The 20,640-nt window shown below is 34.8% G+C and overlaps 1 protein-coding gene across 2 annotated transcripts in view; it reads left to right on the forward strand.

The window, feature by feature from the left end:
- The window catches only part of crb (cell polarity complex component crumbs), a 208,009-nt gene that overhangs the window by 59,404 nt on the left and 127,965 nt on the right, over positions 1–20,640 (forward strand). For both annotated transcript variants that reach the window (XM_089101649.1, XM_089101650.1), the window contains exon 5: positions 2,203–2,331. In XM_089101649.1, the coding sequence (XP_088957775.1) occupies positions 2,203–2,331 (129 nt within the window). The remainder of the gene's footprint in view (positions 1–2,202; positions 2,332–20,640) is intronic.

The raw sequence follows: 20,640 nt of genomic DNA on the forward strand, positions 1-20,640 counted from the left end.
CCCCTTCAACCCCAAAAACCTAAAGTTTAAATCTTTGTCACGAAGTGAGCAACACCTCACTAGCCAGCGGAAACCTGTTTTTCATATTATTAGTTGTATCATTTATTTGTGTGTAATGTTTGGCTTATTTGTCGACTCCTTTGTTTTGTCTTATAATATTTCTTAAGTTTTTCTTTTTGTTGATTTCTCTGCTCCATCAGAGAATATACTTTTTTTAATTGTGTATACCCACGTGAAAAATTCCCCTAAAAATTTTCTTTGCGTGTCTCCTAATAATAAAGGAAAATTTTAGTTGTGCGTATGCTATCGTTGTTGCTCTTCTTTTTTTTCTTTTTTTTAATGCGTAATGTAGTTGTTTGAGGAAACAAATAAAAGAAATATGTGATATTTGTGCGAATACCTGTAGTTGTGATATGCTTAAACAGAATAGTAAAAAATTATAATACAACACAGAATACAGAATAGTTTCTGTTCGTTTTAAATTTTAATGTTGCTCCTCACTTTCAGTTGAAAAAACTTTTTTTTTTATTTAATTTGTACAAAGGTTATTTTGTAAGCTACCAAAAAATAGCTTTTGAAAACCTTGGATTTTCTTACTTCCTCTAGGGTTCATCATAACCGTATGCCCCGCAGCTATGTAACCATTAAATCGTTATTATACTTGAGTACCCCGGGTAGGTTTCTCACTGGATTTAATGAATTTTTAGCCAACTGGTAGAAAATTCAAATCTTGGCTCTGCTCCATCAGGTTTGTCACTACCTATCTAGTCATCTACCTGTAATATTTACTATTTCTAGACCCAAGGTGTTGCCGATATAAGTGGTTAGTAACTACAGTCAGACACGCACGCATACGTTGATTTTAGGTGTAGTACATTTAAATAAAAAAAAAAGATTTTAAATCTAAGTAAATCTTAAAAATGATTTTAAATCTTGAAGTAGTCACACAATAAGTCTGATCTTCCAAAACTTCATGATTTTTGTAATATTTTGTGGGTTTTGCTTTATCTTGTTGTATACCCCCCCCCCTCCGCTAACGAAATAGCTCCCCTGGTTGGATTGCCCCTGGGTGTCTACACTTATACCTCTAATCAAGGCCATAGCCAGGATTTTTTGGGGTGGAAGGGGGGCTACAAAAAATTAAAAAACGGATCAATTTTTTATATGCAAATTTTTTACGTTTTTACGATTCGGACATAAATTTCAGGGGGGTTCAAATCCTCCCTCCTAGATACGGCCATGCCTATAATGTTTAGGCCTACTATAATAATAGTTTTGGATTTAATAAATAAATAGATAGTATTTCCAGTCAGGTACGCACAAATATATTGAATTTAGGGATAGCTCGACATTTGAATTTATAAAATGATTTTAATTCTTGAGGTATAGATTATTTTGTTTTTGGTAGATACTCGGAATCGGGTCTGTCCCTTCAAAATTTCAAGATTCTTTTTTTAATATTTTCTATTTTACCCTGTTTTGATAATTACTTTTCCCTCCAAATATTGCCATCGGAGGAAGTTTCCCTGAACTTGTCTGCGTTTTCTATGAAATAAAAGTTGAAGCTTTTGGTGATCGAGAACAGATTAGCTTAGGTTTTGAAGGTAGGGCCTATATCCTTTAAACATTCTAAATGTAGATAACTCACAGTTTTTCTGGTAGCCAGAAACCACAAGAAAATTATTATACATTTCCTGTCGTCCATTTTGTTATCTTTTTATAAAATAAGACTTATTTGTTTTTAGGGTACTTATGCATTATATGTTTACTTATGTTTTTATGTTTTATGTTTTTTTACTTATGTTTTTACTTATGCATTATATATAACAAACGAAAGAAGTCAAGTTCGGTTAATGCTAATGAAATAAAATAAAACAGGATGAATATATAATAGTTTAGAAACAAATTTTGGAAATATATTTGCGCATTAAGGGGGGGGGGTAAAGCATAGCATATATTAAATACGCAATGTAACTTAACTCTCTCCCCTAAAGCCCAAACAAACAATAGTTTAAATATTGTAAACGCAATGAGAAATGACGCTTTGCCATCAATTTATCTATTTCCATGTCTGGTTTCCTTGTACAGTCTATAGCGCTGTGCTATATATAATGCATAAGTACCGTTTTTAGCTTCAATCATTTTTTTTATTAGGATATATTCTATAATTCATTAACAATTTATAACTCTGTTTAATTCCAGCAAAGGTAGCTATCGACCCCTGCTTCTCCCATCCTTGTCAACACAGTGGAAAGTGCATGTCCAACGGAGACTCATACGAATGCGGCTGCACATTGCGATACACAGGAAGAAACTGTGAAGTAGATACAGGTAAACTAGTTCTAGTAGCCAGTCTTGGCTCCAATGATGCTTTCTACTCCCCACTAAGCTGCCGAGCATAACGCAATTGTGTGTTAATTAAACTTGTTCTTAACGCAATTTTATCGGATCAACCTATTTTGCCCCCCCCCACTCCTAAAAAAGTCCTGGATCCGCCCCTGCTGTCAAGTCACTTTCTGCTGTTCTTACTCTTGGCATTGTGTATACCGCATCTGCATAAGAAACCATCTGCCCTTATTTTATTATCGTTATTTATATCACTTCCCAAAAATTCTGACTTTTCAAAGTTTTAAATATTTGCATTAGAAAGTGGCAGTGAGAAAGGTGTCCGCCTTTCACCCCTCCTCTTCAAATTTCCTCCTCCACCCTTACCGTACAAGGAGAAAAAATCCTCGAACCAACTCCAACTCTTCAAATTTCAAATGCTGCAATTCGAAAGATATGACGTGGTATTTTTTAACTGTTTGACAACCTGTTAATGAGCAAAAGAAAAAAGATGTTTATTCAGATTATTTTCAAAGAGAAAATATATTGTAAACAACTAATTAAAAAGCGTCTAACTTTGCCTAGAATTAAGCATAAAAGTGACATTTATCTGACCCTTGGCTATTATAATCCTGACTATTTGTTTTTAATTAATCGTCGCGTATTTAGGATCCTAAAATCCTTCATGGTGAGAATTGCTGGGGAGTGTTTGTTTTTATTACCAACGAAATTTCCCCTGAATTACCTGGAAAACATACTTAACTCTAGGAAGCTCGGTACTTATCTCTTATATTTTGATATAAATAGATACATCAAACGAATCTGATTCTTATGCTGATGTCAAATAGGCCTATATAAGTTTCATCAATTTTAATCTTATCCAAAAGTTATACGCCTGAGAAAATTTTCCTTATTTTCGAAAAAAGGGAGAAACACCCCCTAAAAGTCATAGAACTTTAATGAAAATCGCACCATCAGATCGTATCGAACCAGTGGTCCTAGGATATCGCGGGAGGACTCATTAAAAGTTCTAGTGCCCTTTTTAAGTGGCCAAAAAATGGAGGGCAACTAGGCCCCCTCCACCGCTCATTTTTTCCCAAAGTTATCTGATCAAAATTTTGAGATAGCCATTTTGTTCAGCATGGTTGAAAAATACAATAATTATGTCTTTGAATATGACTTAATCCTCCACAGTCCCTGGGGGAAGGTCTGCAAGTTATGAACTTTGCCCAATGTTTACATATATCATTGGTTATTGGGAAGAATTCATAAGTTTTTAGGGGGGATTTTGTCTGGTAGTTGGGAGGGGGAGGATTGGGGGTTACGTGGGAGGATCTTTCCATGGAGGAAGTTATCATGGGGGAAGGGACATTGCTATGAAGGGGGTGCCGGATTTCCCAGGATTATTTAAAAAAAACGATCAGATATAAATAATAAAAAGAACTATTTTTTCAACTGAAGTAAGGAACAACATTAAAAATTAAAACGAACAGAAATTATTTCGTGTATCATTTGGTTCGCCGTCTAGTCATTAACTCGCTCTTTACGCTACGGTTTTTTTGTACTTTCATCAGAGCTATTTATTCTAATTAACGGCCTTTGTGATTAAGGGGTCATTCTTAAAGAATTGGGATAAAATTTGAACTTTGTCATAAAGAGCGAGGGATTGACTAAGGAGCGAGGGATTGACATCAGAGCTATTTATTCTAATTAACGGCCTTTGTGATTAAGGGGTCATTCTTAAAGAATTGGGATAAAATTTGAACTTTGTCATAAAGAGCGAGGGATTGACTACGAACCCCCTAATATACGTATTAAAAATATACGAATATAGAAGTTCGCTACATAAGTTAATTCGTAAGTTATGTCAGAACAAAATTTCGAAAAAGCCATTTAGCCAACAAAAAAAAAGCAAATTTAATATGCAAACTCCTTTTTAATTATTCATGTACGGTGAGCCAAAATCAAAGCTGCCTTAATTAAAAAACGTTCAGAAATTAAATTAAAAAAAAGGCGTTTTTTTCACTGAAAGTAAGGAGCGACATTAAGACTTAAAACGAACATAAATTATTCCGTATACGAAAGAAGCTGTCCCCTCCTCAACGCCTCGCTCTTTACGCCAAAGTTTGACTCTGTCTCACAACTTTATTTATTAAAAAGATAAAAAAACAAAAAACTTTAGCCTAAAGAGCGAGGCGTTGAGGAGGGGACAGCCCCTTTAATATACGGAATAATTTCTATTCGTTTTAAGTTTTAATGTCGCTCCTTACTTTGAGTGTAAAAAAAACTTGTTTTTTTATTTAATCTGTATTAAAGAAACAATTTGCTTACACTCACGGCAAACAAGTGGTGGTTGACAGAATACATTGGACATATGTAATTTGGGGTATATATTTGCACATTAGGGGGGGGGGCTAAAGTATTTGGACAGCGTGAAGTTAAAAAACAATTCTTACTTCATAATATGCAAAATAATTGTAGCTAACGCATTTTGTATGGTGCTATCAATCTGGTGCTAACCCGCTATACTTTACCCCCGCCCCCTAAATATATATATATATATATATATATATATATATATATATATATATATATATATATATATATATATATATATATATATATATATATAATATATATATATATATATATATATATATATATATATATATATATATATATATATATATATATACGAGGGCAATTCAGAAACTAACCTCCGGTTGATTGAAAAAAATACACCAAGTTAAGTAAAAATATTTTTATATATACATCTTACAACTACATCTTTGCACTATTTTTCGACATAGTCTCCATAACGATTGAGGAACTTATCGTATCTCTTCACAAGCTTTGAAATTGCTTCTGCATAAAAATCACCCGCTTGTGCCTTGAGCCAGCCTGTGACCGCATCTTTGAGCTCTTCGTCGTCATCAAACCGCTGGGACCCGAGCCATTTCTTCATATGCATGAAGAGGTGATAATCGCTTGGCGCCAGATCTGGGCTGTAAGGTGGTTGGTTGAAAACGTCCCACTTGAAGGACTCAAGAAGGGCTGTCGTTCTGCGAGCAGAGTGAGGACGGGCGTTATCGTGGAAAAAAATGATACCAGAAGTCAGCATACCACGGCGTTTGCTCTGTATAGCCCGTCGTAATGTTTTTAGTGTTTCACAGTACACGTCTTGATTAATGGTCGTCCCACGTTCCATGAATTCAACCAACAACACCCCTTTGGCATCCCAAAACACCGTTGCCATCAGTTTTCTGGCAGAAAAATCTTGCCGGGCTTTTTTTAGTTTGGTAGGCGAATCTGAATGTGCCCACATCTTTGACTGTTCTTTTGTCTCAGGGTTCACGTACTTAATCCAGGTTTCGTTACCGGTCATGATTCTGTTTAAAAATGGTTCTCCTTTGTTCTCATAACGTGACAGAAAGTCTAATGCAGAGGCCATTCTTTGAGTTTTGTGGTGGTTGGTAAGAATTTTGGGCACCCATCGTTCACAGAACGTACGGTAACCCAATCTTGCTGTCACTATCTCGTACAAAAGAGTCTTAGAAATCTGTGGAAAATCAGTAGACAACTCCGCCATTGTGAAACGTTGATTTTCACGAACTTTTGCATCAACTGTCTGAACGAGTTTGTCAGTCACCAAGGATGGTCTACCACTGCTCTCTTCATCATGAACGTTTTCTCGTCCACTTTTAAATAAACGTACCCATTCACGGACAACTCCTTCACTCATAACTTTTGGTCTGTACACGGCACAAAGCTCACGATGAATAGCTGCTGTAGAGTATCCTTTGGCTGTAAAAAACCTTATAACAGCACGCACTTCACATTTGGCGGGATTTTCTATTGCAGCACACATTTCAAACTACCACAATAACTAAACTAGCGCAGGTACGATGTTCACTCGACTACGGCTTGATGCCGACAGACCTGCTGAGCGCGTGATTGCACAGATGGCGCGTTACTCCCCCCACTACACGCACTATGACCAATCGGAGGTTAGTTTCTGAATTGCCCTCGTATATATATATATATATATATATATATATATATATATATATATATATATATATATATATATATATATATATATATATATATATATATATATATATTGTTTGAATATTTATGTAGACTCTTACCTTAATTTTCAGCCAAAAGCACAAGAAGCAGGTTTATTAGTCATATATTGAAACTTTTCTCACGTTTCAAGTATTATTTACTTTTGTGATACTCTTACCGACGCAGTAACATATCTCTGCCTGAGAATTTTTCAAATGTTTACCTTGTTGATAAACTAGCATACCAAAAATTGTATGCCAGGTGATTGACACCTCCATCGTTGTATTGTAGAGGGGGCATCCACTTTCGAAAACCACGTACACTGGGTGACACGTGTAAAGTGTGCCTTCGTGTCTAGTTATTCTTTAAGGGCTGGGCACACGTACCTGAATTCGGGAACTGATTTCCAAATTAGCGACGATTTTAAAAGAAATCGACGTCGATTTGAGCTTGAAAAATTTTCTAGTTCTCGGCACCGGTTTACAAAATCAGCGCTGATTTTCATCATGATCATCACAAAAAGATAGGGATAGCCTATAAATAAATTGTCAGCCAGAGGTATCTGTAGTGAAAGACCCCACTACTGAGCTGAGAACTAAACTGAGAACTAAGCTGAGATCAATCAAGCAACTATTTAGAAACTTCAGTTGACTATTTGTGTCCATGATTTCTTGTTTTGAAAATTTTGCGCAATAATTTTTTTTTTCAACAAATTTTTTTTACCACTATCGGTTGTCCACTGATGCTGAAATCAGTTCCCGAAATCAGCTACGTGTACCTTGTCCTTTAGATGAGATTAATTTAAAAAAAACTTTCCGAAAAATAAGTTTTTGTAAGAAAAGTAAAGGCCATTTTAAACTTAAGCTCAGCAGATACAAATACCTTTTAAAATTCGAACTCAAAACAACCAGACGTAACTATTAAAGAATAGATAAAAACCAAAACGAGCAGAAATTAAATAAACAATGATAGCAAAAACATACAACAAGTAATAATATAAATGAATAAATAGATCTTAAAGCGAGAAATGCTTAGATTGAATATGAAAATCAAGCTTAAAGCGAAAAAAAATTTTCCTATTGTAGTACAAATGAAACTTAAAATGAGCAGAAATTAAATAAACAATCAATGCAAACAAACATACAATATATATTAATGTAAATTAATAAATAAATCTTAAAACGAGTGAAACTTAAATTGAATATGCAAATCAAGCTTGAAACGAAAAAAAATCACCAGAAACAAGAGTTTGGGTATGACCTCCTTCTCTCACTATAAAAGTCTAAAACCTACTGCTTCATTGACGCTTTACTGAAAACCAATTTTATGATAAATATTTTCTTTTGTCCTTAATTTTTAAAATAAACATTAAAATTATAGTAACATTTTGAACTGATGAGCTTTCAGCAATTATTATCATTATACATCAAATATTCAGTTTAATTTATTAGCTCTTTTTAAAGTTGTTAAAGACGAATATAGTTTCCCTAAAAACAAGTGTTTGGCCTCCTTTCCTAACTGTAAATAAAAACCAAAAGCCTTCTGCGTCATTGGCGCTTAACTGAAAACGGATTATATTACAAATATTTTCTTTTCCAGTTCTTTCAGTATTGAAACTAAAAATACAATTACAGTGAAATAAATTCTTGAACTGATGGATCTTTAAACAATTAATATCATTATACATCAAATATTCCATTTGATGTTGTTTATTCTTTCCAAAACTGTTCAAGATGCATATAGTTTTCAGTAAAGCGCCAAAGACGTAGTAGGTTTTAGAATTTTACAGCGAGAGTGGGGGTTGGGGGATAGCTGCCCTCAGATCTCTTTTGACTATTAAAAAGTGAGCTCGAACCTTCAATATCCAATCAAATGAACTCTCTCTGAAGTTTATATAAGCATCCCTTTCATAAGACCCATATATGCCCCCAGGGCATAAATTTCAACACCTTCCCCCGGGCCCTGGTGGCTTTTGTAGACACCGGAACTTTTGTTATATCATCTTTGCACTATTTTTAACAAAATAGCTATCTTAAAATTTTTATCGGATGATTTTTTTTGGGGGGGGGGGGGCTGGTTACCCTCCAATATCTCTTGACACTTAAAGAGTGATCTAGAGCATTTATTTTTCAATTAAACGAGTCTTCTCTGAAGTTAATACGCATAACGTGAAAGCTTTGTCCCTTTCGACTACGGGGGGAGGGTTCTGTTCAAACAAATAATTTTCAGAACTTTCAACTACATGGAACAAAATGGCTACATCAAAATTTTTATTGGACGCGTTTGGGGGAATGATGGGCGTAGAAGGGGTGTCAGTTGTCTTAGAATATCTTTCGACTAGAAAAAAGGGAACTAGCCATTTAAATTTCCAATCGAATGAGCCCCTTCTAAAATTTCTACGACAACGTTGTCTATACAAAACCTTATATGCCCCCCGGGCATAACTTACAACCCTTGCCCTGAGAGCTGTGGGGGAGTTTTCATCCTCAAAGACCTAATTTCCAGAACTTAAAACTACGTTTAATAAAATGGCTATCTCAAAATTTTGATTGGATGTGTTTGGGGAAAAAATGGGCGTTAGAGGGGGTTGCCCTCAAATCACTTTCGACTACTAAAAAGGGCACTACCCCTTTGAATTTCCAATCGAATGAGTCTTTTTTGAAATTTCTACGACAATGCCTTCTATAAAAACCTTATATGCCCCCAGGGTATAACTTAAAACCCTTGCCTTGGGGGTTGTGGGGGAGTTTCCTCCTCAAAAGCATATGATCTATCTGGAAATCAACTACGATGAACAAAATGGCTATCTCAAAATATTGATTGGATGTATTTGGGGGAATGATGGGCGTGGGGGGGGCTAGTTGCTCTCCAATCACTTTCGACTATTAAAAAGGGCACTAGCCCTTTGAATTTCCAATCGAATGAGTCTTTTTTGAAGTTTCTACGACAACACCTTCTAACCTTGGTTTGAAGGTTTTGAAGTTTCAAACCTTGCCCTGACTTGCCCTGAGGGTTCTGTGGGAGTGTCATCCTCAAAACTTATTTGCTAGCTGGAAATCAACTACGCTGAACAAAATGGCTATCTCAAAATTTTGATTGGATGTGTTTAGGAAAATGATTGGCGTGGGGGGGGGGCTAGTTGCCCTAGAATCAATCTTATCGGTTAAAAGGAGCACTATCCCTTTGAATCTTCAATCGAATGAGTGAGTCTTTTTTTAAGTTTCTACGACAGCACCTTCTAGAAAAAACTTACATACTCTCAGTGCCCAGCTTACAACGCTTGCCCTGGGGGCTGTGGGGGAGTGTCCTCCTCAAAAACATATTTGCTATGTGGAAATCAACTACGATGAACAAAATGGCTATATCAAAATTTTGATTGGATGTGTTTGGGGGAATGATGAGCGTGGGGGGGGGCTAGTTGCCCTCCGATCACTTTCGACTATTAGAAAAGGCACTATCCCTTTGAATTTCCAATCGAATGAGCCTTTTTTGTAGTTTCTACGACAACGCCTTCTTTAAAAACCTTATATGCCCCCAGGGCATAACTTAAATCCCTTGCCCTGAGGGTTGTGGGGGAATATCCTCCTCAAAAACGTATTTTCTATCTGGAAATCAACTACGCTGAGCAAAATGGCTATCGGAAAATTTCGGTTGGATGTGTTTGGGGGAATGATGGGCGTGGGGAGGCTAGTTGCCTTCCAATCTCTTTCGACCATTAAAAAGGGCACTAGCCCTTTGAATTTTCAATTGAATGAACCTGTTTTTAAGTTTCTATGACAACACCTTCTATAAAAGCCTTATATGCCCCCAGGGCATAACTTAAAACCCTTGCCCTGAGGGTTGTGGGGGAGTGTCCTCCTCAAAAACATATTTTCTATTTGAAAATCGATTACGCTGAACAAAATGGCTATCTCAAAATTTTGATTGGATGTGTTTGGGGGAATGATGGGCGTGGGGGCTGCTAATTGCCCTCCAATCACTTTAGACTATTAAAAAGGGCACTAGAACTGTCGATTTCCAATTGAATGAGCCTCCTTTGAAGTTTGAACGTCGACCCCTTTCATACGAAGTGCCTCTGGGAAAAAAATAAATAAATGATAACAATAAAACATTGGAGCCGTATGGCCTTTACTATAGGCAACGCTATAGCGTTGCCTCTGAAAATTTGTTTTTATTATTTTCAAGGACCTCATTCTAAAGGTAAGGGTGTAGGTGCCGCCCCTGTGTTTTTGAGAGGTGCGTACTAGGAGGGAAATAATTACAAAGACCACGATGCATTTCCATTAAATATAATATAGGAAGGGTTGTATTCAATATAATTATATTGTATATTCAGGGGCCTCATACTAAAGGTAAAGGTGTAGGCTAGGGGCCGCCCCTCTACCTTTGAGGGGTGCTTACTTGTAGGGAAAATAATGACGAAGACCACGATGTCTGTCCATCAAATAAAATATAGGGAATTACTAAGGAATTTTCGGAAGACTGTGATTAAAATATAATATAGGCTACAACCTCAATGATCATTTTGGCCATATACCTTATGGTCGTCCCAAGGGAAACGATAAAGTAGAATAAAAATAAAATTCAAGTTAGAATTAAAAGCAAGGAAATTAAAATTACAAATATTTTATATTCAATATTTAAAATTATATTTAAAATGAAAAATAATATAAATATTTACCCTTATTTATAAGAATAATGTTTATAAAACTACTAAAAAGTTTAAAAATAAAATTGTTTATTAAATTAATTTTATATTGTATATAAATTTAAAAACAGAAATACTTAAAATTATAAATATAAAACGAAAAACAGAATAAAAATAAAATTCAACTTACGACTAAAGACATGAAAATTAAACTTATAAATATGTTCTACAGTAATATTAGTATCATAGTAAATGGTATTGTCATATCATCGCTATTACGCCTAAACATCGTATCTATATTTTAAAACTTCTGGAATAATTGCTAAAAGCCGCTTACTATGTCATAAATTTATGACATAAAGCGTTAATATTTCCCTACTGGATCTATGTTTTAGTTAAAGAAAGTGTCATTTTCACCAAAGTAGTGCTTTTTCTCAGTTTTTTTTTTTTTTTTTTTTTTTTTTTTTTTTTTTTTTTTTTTTTTTGAATCCAGGTTTTTCCAGAGATTTCTTAAGTATTTCTTAAGTTTATATGAGTTTCGTGCTTTCACTCTAAGTTATTTTATATGAATGTTTTGTATGGATTAGAATGTTTCTATTTTGTATTATCCCGCTTTGAAAGAGGTTTAAAAAGCATTTTTCGGTCAATCATCCAACTCGTAAGAAAAATAACCTCTAGTTTTTGAGATTTCAAGATGACCCCATTTTAGCTAAAAAAAAGGGCGCATTTCTGGATGCTCAGGGACACATTCGTGGACCAAAAAGTTGGCAACCCTGCATAGCAATGCATGTTCAATCATACTTCGATACTCCAGGTCTACATTATCCTACTGATTCTCTATTTGAGAACAGCTTAGCAAACTGTTTTTGGTCATTACCCTAGCCGTATGATAATTTCAGATGCGACGTTTAGGTTTAACAGGGACGATGTATTGTATATACCATAATTGAACTAAAATATGGATAAAACAGTCGTAACACCAACTTGCTAACAACAGTCGTAAATTAAACTTGCTCCTTGTAGCCTCTGTTTTTATTTAGGTGAATTAACATTTTGACAGTCTTAGCTGAACTTGAGCTGATGAATAATACTGGGACTCAGGGGCGTATCCAGGGAGAGGGGCTAAGGGATTTGAAACCCACCCCCGAAATTTTTTTCCAACTCGTAAAAACATAACAAAAATGAATATAAACAAATTTTGTATGCGTTTTTAATGTTTATTTGTAATCCCCCCGAAAAAAACCTTGGCTATGGCCCTGCTAGGAGTTTTTTTAAATTTAATTTTGAACACAATTTTCACGCTTTTCATTGTAAGTTGGATTTTTCTTTAATCTACTTCTTGTTTTACAGAGAACGGTGATTTGATATATGACCGAAATATTTGCTTATGTTGTAAGCCTATATTCTACTTTAATTCACTTTCTTCAGAAAATTTCTCATTAACTTCCTATATGTTTTAAATTAGGAGGGGCAATTGCTCCCCTAGATGTTGAAAAACGCTTTTTTGTTTTCGCTTCAAAGAAATCGGAATAAAAACAAAATACATTCCCCTAGACTTTGAAAAATCCCTTTTTTGTTTCTTCATTAGCAAAAATGAAAAAATCTTTGTCCTCCTACATTTAAGTGAATTGGTTTCTTGACCCCCCTCCTGATTCGAAATATTATAAGATCTAGGCTGAAAATCGGGAGGAATTCTTCGAAAAGGGCTGGGTAAAAGAGCGTTAACAAACCCTTTGCCTCTGCCCTTGCCACCTCTCCCACAAGGAATAAGGAGAGATTCATGTATCCTTTCTTACATAGTAAAGGTCACACCAATCTCTAATATCATATATTAGAACAACTATGGCCTTGTGTTCAAGGGAGCATCCGGGATTTTTTTCGGGGGTGGGCTTTTTCAAGGGGGTTACAAAAAAATAAAAAACGCATTAAAAATTTGTTTATGCATTTTTGTTATACTTTTACGAGTAGCAAAAAATTTGGGGGGAGATGTTGGCGGGGGATTGAAACCCTTGCTCGTGTTTTCAATTTCCTTTAATTTTGATTATGTTGAAAGTATTCCTCTTAGTTTAAATAATTCGCCTGCTTTTTAAAAGGGTTGAAGCATTCTTGATGGGCTTGGGTATGAAATTGGGCAATCTTTTTATTTCTCCGTCCCCTGAACCTCCAGATTCTGTGAGGAATTTCTGTAACCTAATATTGTTTAAATTATAATCCGCTCCTCCCCAAAATAACAGAATTACGCCTGCCTGCGTGATCCTGGCTCGAAAGCGTTCCATTGCACGTGCCTGACCAGGACCATATCCAATTCTACTTTCTCCGCATTCATTATTGTCCTCCCCGTCCTGTCCTGATTAATTGTTTTTTCGGTTTTTAGTATGCCATATGCGTTCTAAATTTGCATCATTTCCCGCTTCGGCTCAGCCGTCGGAAGGTGTTAGTTATTTAACCGTGAACAATAAAGACAAGGGAAAGAAATATATTTTTCAAACGTAATTCAGTGGCGGTAATTCAAACTGCAGTAAGTAGTTGAAACTTAAAACCAACGGAAATTATCCTAGGTATGAGGCGAGGTCGAGTTCAGGGGGGCACCGGGTTTGTGCCCCCCATCCCCCCAAAAACTTTCTGATTCGTAAAGCCGTAACAAAAATGCAAATAAATAAATTTTTAGGCGTTTTTGTAACCCCCCCCCCCGAAAAATAGCCTCCGAAGAAGATTTTGGATACGGCCTTGATATGAGGAAATGTCAAAATTAGACAGTGACAAGATTATTTTTTCGTTGTCGCAGTTCGTCACTCATTTTCAAAATTTCCTTTTCAATTTAATTTATAATTAAGAAAACAGTTCAGACGGTCTTATTACAATGCTTGTAATAAAGAGATATATCGACTATAAAGAGATATTCGAAAGCCCTTAACCAATTAGCCGTCTTAAAATTTTCGCTCGAAAACACTTGTCCTGTTTGGGTAAAAATTAAAGTTTTACGACACAAAATGACAAAATATTGGTGCTTTGTTGTGGCGCAATATATTTTGTTATAGCGGACACAGTAAAATTGACTTTGTATAGCCCTGAGGGAGAAGGGGAGGCGGACCTATCTTACAGCAAAAATACTGAAAGCGCAACATAAAACATTTTATTCTAAGGTGAAAAATTGAAAAACTTCTCTTTCGTCGAACAAACAAATTTGCTAACACATAATATCCAGTTTCACATGAAAAAAGTGAAAACATGAAACTGATTTTTTATGTTCCATTTTAGCTCAACGCGATAGTGTTGACTTGGTAAAGAGCAGCATGTCTCCAGTGTATTATTGTTTATTCCAAGGGTATTGAACTGATCCTGTAGAACCTATGGCCATGGAAAGTTGGAAACGGGCTCCATCGATTAAACCCATACGCTCCAATCTCCATATTTAGGTTCAAAACAAGTTGCACGGAAATTTGAGACCCTTTCAACGTCCAACGTGTCCCTTGGTTCCTCCCCCTACTCCTTATGACTTTGGATCGAAATTTCAAGATATTCATTTCAATGAAAACTACCAGAAGATTCAAAACATGATAGATGCAGAGGACATAATAATTTGTAAGCCTCAGGGACAAGGGCCTTTTTTTCAAAGATAGACTATAATATTGGAAATACACAAAATCTTTTTTCTAATTCATGTTTCAAATTCTTCTTTTTTTTCTTTTATCCAGCGTTCTTTGGTCTATACTGAAATACCCTGGACAGTGGCGGATCCAGGGGGGTAGGTGGCGCCCCCGCCCTAATATAATCTAAAGTGGTGTAATTTACTTAATTAACGCAAGATTGGGTTAATTAAACTTGCTCCGTAACGCAAGTTTATCAGATCAACCTATTTTTGCGCCCCCCTAAAAAATCCTGGATCCACCCCTGATCCTGGACGTAACTCCTTTCCTGGTTTTCTCTTGTTCTTCGTTTTTTTTTATAATGGGTTGGTGATATCTTACATAAATGCTAGAATCAAACCGGGTGTCGTTTTTTTTTTTGTACTCCTGGAAATAAAATGAGAAATGAATCTCATTTCTTCCTTTTTTTTACTCTAAGACTCCTTGCTTAACTGTAATCTAATTCATCACTATTTCACTATCATTTCCTTCTCTCTACTACCTTATCTACCTTACCTGTTACTCAGCATTCCATAGCTTTCTACCTCTCTAATTCCTTACATACCTAATTTTTTCTCTCCTAATAAATTTTATCTACCCTTTTCCTAAAAATTTTTTATTTTTATCAGTTTCCCCATTCATACGATTCTCCATCCATTAATTTACGATACTACAATTTCAAAATTAACATTCTAGCTACCCACGGTGGCAAGGGGCTACTCTCATTCATTAGGCCTATAACATAAAACATTAAAATACAGGGACAAGAGCCTTAAATCATGCAAAAACATATATATTTTGAAATGGAAAAAGTGGGACATGTTACAGCTTTTCCTTTATATTTCTTTTGTTTACTTTTATTTATTTTGTTGTATTTCTTTTTTTCTTTAAGGAGTTATTCAACCGGAAATTCGGGACACTTGCTATTTTTTTTATTCCATCTGCAGTTTTAATTACGAGTCTTGCTGCTCTGTTTCCTACTAAAAAAAGCTTTTATATGGCAGGTCATGATTACATAATAATTAGTTTATTGTCGTTTGAACTTCTATTATTTAAAACGAATCAACTAAAACTATGTCAAATTAATCATCTAACATTGGTTTAACCGAATTAATTTAACCACAAACGATTTTCGTTGAAAAATATGGCGTGTCTTATTTTGTCAATTGAGGCGCTCAGATGCCAAATAAACTAACCTTTTTTTTATATATGTATTTTGATATTTTAGCTTCAGAGCACTCAATTGTACCATAGGATTAAAGAGAGGTTACTTACCTGTCCTTCCGTGTTAAAGAGTAAGCTTTAATTACATTGGTTTATTTTTGTGACAACAATCATCACGTTTTGTTTTGACTTGGCTTATATCCCATCCGGCCTTTGTGGCTGTATTGGGGCTACTTGTCTTCTAACTCGTCGTTGAATATGGCGACGGTATTCGGTTCTATCTGGTCCAAGACGCAGGAGTTGGGTGAGGTTTTGGCCATTGAAGTTGTCGTACCACATCTTGCGAGGTTGGCCACGAGATCGTGTGCCATGTACCCGTCCTTCAAACATGATTTTGGGGAGTTGATTTGATGAAATTCTTTGGATATGACCAAGCCAGCGGAGTTGCTGACTTCTAATTCGGTCCATGATAGTGTATGAGCAGTGGAGGAGTTTACGGAGGTCTTCATTGGATACTCGGTCGATGTAGGTGATCCTACATCGACGCTATGCGATGAGCTATGCTATGCTATGCTATGAGCTATGCGACGGAGACATTTTGTTTCAAATGCGGAGATTCACCTTTCGTCATCAGCTTTAATTGACCATGTTTCACTTGCATACATAGCAATGGGGATTATGAGAGAGTTAAAGAGCCGGACCTTCAATGATTTTGATAGTAATTTACTTTACCAGTTTTGTTTTAGTCAGTCACATTATTCCTAAAACTTTTGTCTGAAAAGGAGGTCAAATAAACCCATTTATTTACCCATTGAGTATTTACCTGTTGTTGCTATGTTTAGTTTCGAGAACGAAAAGTTTTGAGTCAAGGAAATATTGTCACCTAGTTCTTCAGTGCTTTTATGTGTCATTTAAACTTTTAAACTGCACGTGAATTTAGCAAAATAATGAGTAAGTGTGAATCTAAATTATGAGCATGTTTTTATTCTAAAATTTTACTTCTAGCTCTAATTTAGCTCAGAACAGTTTTTTCTAAAGTTTTTTTCGTTCTCCTAGAAAAAATTAGGAATTGTAACACAGCTCATGCTTTCCGTTTGGTTTCAGAACCATACTTTTCGTTTCCAATATATTTTCTGTTTCGACATTCCAACCTGTAGAGAAGCAGAGGAACTACTTGTAAAATAACTTACGACTCAGATACGTTTTTGTTCTTTTTATTGGCTTAAAATTTCACGCAGTAGAACCAATCAGATTTTAAAAGGAAGGGGTTGGATTAAAAAAAAAAGGAATGATAAGATCGACTGGCCAATATGTGTCACAAATGCAAGCCAGTGAGAATAAGGCATAATTTTCACCATGGAATTATGGGAAAGTCCTTTTCTCTCTGGCTCAATCCAATGATTCTTGTATGGTTTATTAAATAAGGCAGGGCCCATACAGGAATTTAAATGTTTGAAACCCCAAAAAATTTTTTCTCATTGTAAAAAAGTAAATATGTATATATATATATATATATATATATATATATATATATATATATATATATATATATATATATATATATATATATATATATATATATATATATATATATATATATATATATATATATATATATATATATATATATATATAACGAATATGTGTTTCGTTTTTTAAAGTTTTTTGTATCCCCTGCCCCCTCCCCTGAACAATATCCTGAAAATGGGCCTGCAATGGGAGGGGCATGAAATGGGGTTAGTACTTTATTTCCTTTTTGGCAGCTGCCAAAAGGGTTTTGTTTTATGAATCATGCCCAAAAGACCGGAAAAAGGATCAAAAGCCGTTGAAACGGAAACGGAAATTTTCTTAGCTTATAATTTACTATAGATTCCGTGAGAAGTACCTGAATCCGGAAAAGCCGTCAGCTGGTCAGATGGAATAGTTTGCAGTTTACAATTGACCTGCGAAGGACCATTTACAATAACATTTCACTAATAGAGGTTTTGCTTGCATTAATTTGAGCCAATCAGATTTCTCATAGAATTTTCAGATTGGCTGAGAAATTATATGAAAAATTCCAATTGGCTCAAATTAGCGCTAGCTAATCTCATTATCAGTAAAAGTCTCATTGGAGATGTATCTTAACTTACAGGGATATATTTCCAAGCTGATTAATAAAGGTGGATTCACGTTCTGTTGATAATAGTAACTTGCAGAAAGCTGCCAAACCAAAATTTGACTGCAGGCTAGAATCAGCTAGACTTGGAAAGCAAATCCAGGCCGCTAGTGAAACTTTTTATGGAAAGCATTAATGAATTCTTCTGGTTTCTTTGCTTTGTAAATCAATAGCTTCATGAAAAGGAATTTTGTCTCATTAATTTCAGATAAATAGTATTTCTTTTTCTTGGTGTGTTATATCCTTGTAAATAATGAAACTATTCCTTGTACAAAAACTGGCCCTGAACAACAGTAAAAAAAAAAAATCCAGTTTCTTGCTTTTCTACAAAATTAATTTTTGGTAACATAGCATCTTCTGAACTACTGCCGCCGAAACCCTTTAAAACTTAAACTAAACTAAGTGAGGAAAATAACAAAATGAAAAAAAAAAACGTAGCACATGCTCTTTATTGAGGAGCGGAGAGACATATTTAACCTGTTCCCCATACCGCAAAGCTATACGAAATTGTATTATTAAGTTTTGTTCAAACATATCCGGTTTTTTATTAAGTTATATTTTTCCTAATGTATTGATTTTCTGTATCCTGTACGGGATTTGATTATTTATTATTACTTCTACTACTATTAACAACTCACTTCAGCACCGCCGCCTGAGGCCAATACAGGTAGGCACGCTCCTATTCTATCCTAATCTATTCAAAGCCTCCCTCTTTACACCCTCCCAAGAAGTTTCTATTTCCCTTGAACCTTTCTTGTTACATCCTCCCACCCTATTCGGGGACGACTCGCTTTTCGTTTGGCCCTAGACGGTTGGCCGACAACACAGTTTATATAATTAGCAGTAAGTTTACCGCAGATGATTTCTGGCTCTTCATTCTCGGTGCGAACAAAAAGCTCCTCCCACTTATTTGTGCACTTATTGTCCACTTATTGGTGAGCCGGCCAAGTGGTTTTGTCAGTACTTGCTCCGTAAGTGTCCTAGCCATCTCGTCCTTTCTCTCATTATAGTCCTAGAAAGCTGAATTGAACAAAATTTCTCGTACAGCTTATTATTTGAGATAAAGTCAGTCAGTCGGGTGCCCAAAACAATCCGTAGGCAATTTCTTCGGAAAATATCTATTAATTATCACATATTAGTCATTACTGTATTTGCTCCTTTGTTATTGTATTAAGATAATTCATTTTTATACATTACGCGATTATCTGTTCTACTAGTTAAAAGGAGAGCGTGAATATTTTAAAGACCGTACAATTAGTAATGTTAAACTAAAATTTCCCAATAAGACAAACTTATTTATATGATTAGTGGGGTTTTTGTCATGGTTACTAGCATAAACACAACATTTGGAATAAATATACAAATACCACTAAATACTACGGATATTTAGGAAGATTGATTAGATTCACCAACTGACATATTATTGCAACCCTGCGTAAGGTATTTCATCTGTGTTGGAACAATCTTTTCCACGGAAACCTTTTTTCGGGAGCTCCAAGTTGAAATTCGGCCGAAAAGCAGCCGAATTTTATGACCAAGGTTGAGATTTGAAAACCATAGCAAATTGGACATTTAGGGGGAGTGGATGTGAAACCCTGGACCCCCTTCTTGTGTATTTGGCTGTATTAGAAGCACGGAAATTGAATCAGAGGTAGATCGGTGTAGTAAATAGACTTGGTTCAGAAAGGGGCGGGGTCAGAGCTAACCAATTAAATTGAATTTTTTATGACCCCTTGTAATACAATGCCAAACAAAGTACCGTATAATTTAAAATAAAAAAAGAGAGAAAAAAAGAAGAAAAAAGCGAAATGAAAAGCAGTTATGATAATTGACAAACAAGAGAAAGACAATTATGGTGCTTTCATATAGGCTGTCGAAATTTCATACAAGCATTTTTTGATAGTTTGTTTATATGATGACTGTGATGATTCAGACGATGATTATGATGGACAAATGGATTTTACTTTTGCCAGGTGGGAAAAAAAATGTTTAAGTGTGAAAGGTTATGCTTAACGTAATATAACTTAACCACTTAGTCTAGGAAACTGCATGCGTACTGTTTAAGTCACTCACTCCCACGTCAAACAATCTGTGGTTTGTTTACATAAAATGCCCTTTTTTGTTTTTCCTATTTAGAGCGGTGCTAAAAAATGCAGAAGCGCTATGTGTTTAGCCAGCATCAATATGTATATTATAATTTAATATTTTTAATTTTAATGACGGATCATTAAGCTGAAAATTTCTTTAATTACTATTATAAAAATTAGCAAAATATATAGGAGGTTTAATTTATTCATATGCGTTGAGCTTCGTTTAATTTCAGTATTGAATGGTTAAGCTAAAAAAATGTTTAATTATTATACTAAACACTAGCAAAAATATACTGCAGATTTAATTTATGCATACTCGTTCAGGCTTTAGGGGTATATATATATATATATATATATATATATATATATATATATATATATATATATATATATATATATATATATATATATATATATATATATATATATATATATATATATATATATATATATATATATATATATATATATATATATATATATATATATATATATATATATATATATATATATATATATATATATATATATATATATATTATCATTGTCATCATTTCT

This window comes from Artemia sp. Qi Xiang Cuo, chromosome 15 (genome assembly GCF_049724085.1).
Source record: "Artemia sp. Qi Xiang Cuo chromosome 15, ASM4972408v1, whole genome shotgun sequence".
In the NCBI taxonomy this organism is placed as follows: domain Eukaryota; kingdom Metazoa; phylum Arthropoda; class Branchiopoda; order Anostraca; family Artemiidae; genus Artemia; species Artemia sp. Qi Xiang Cuo.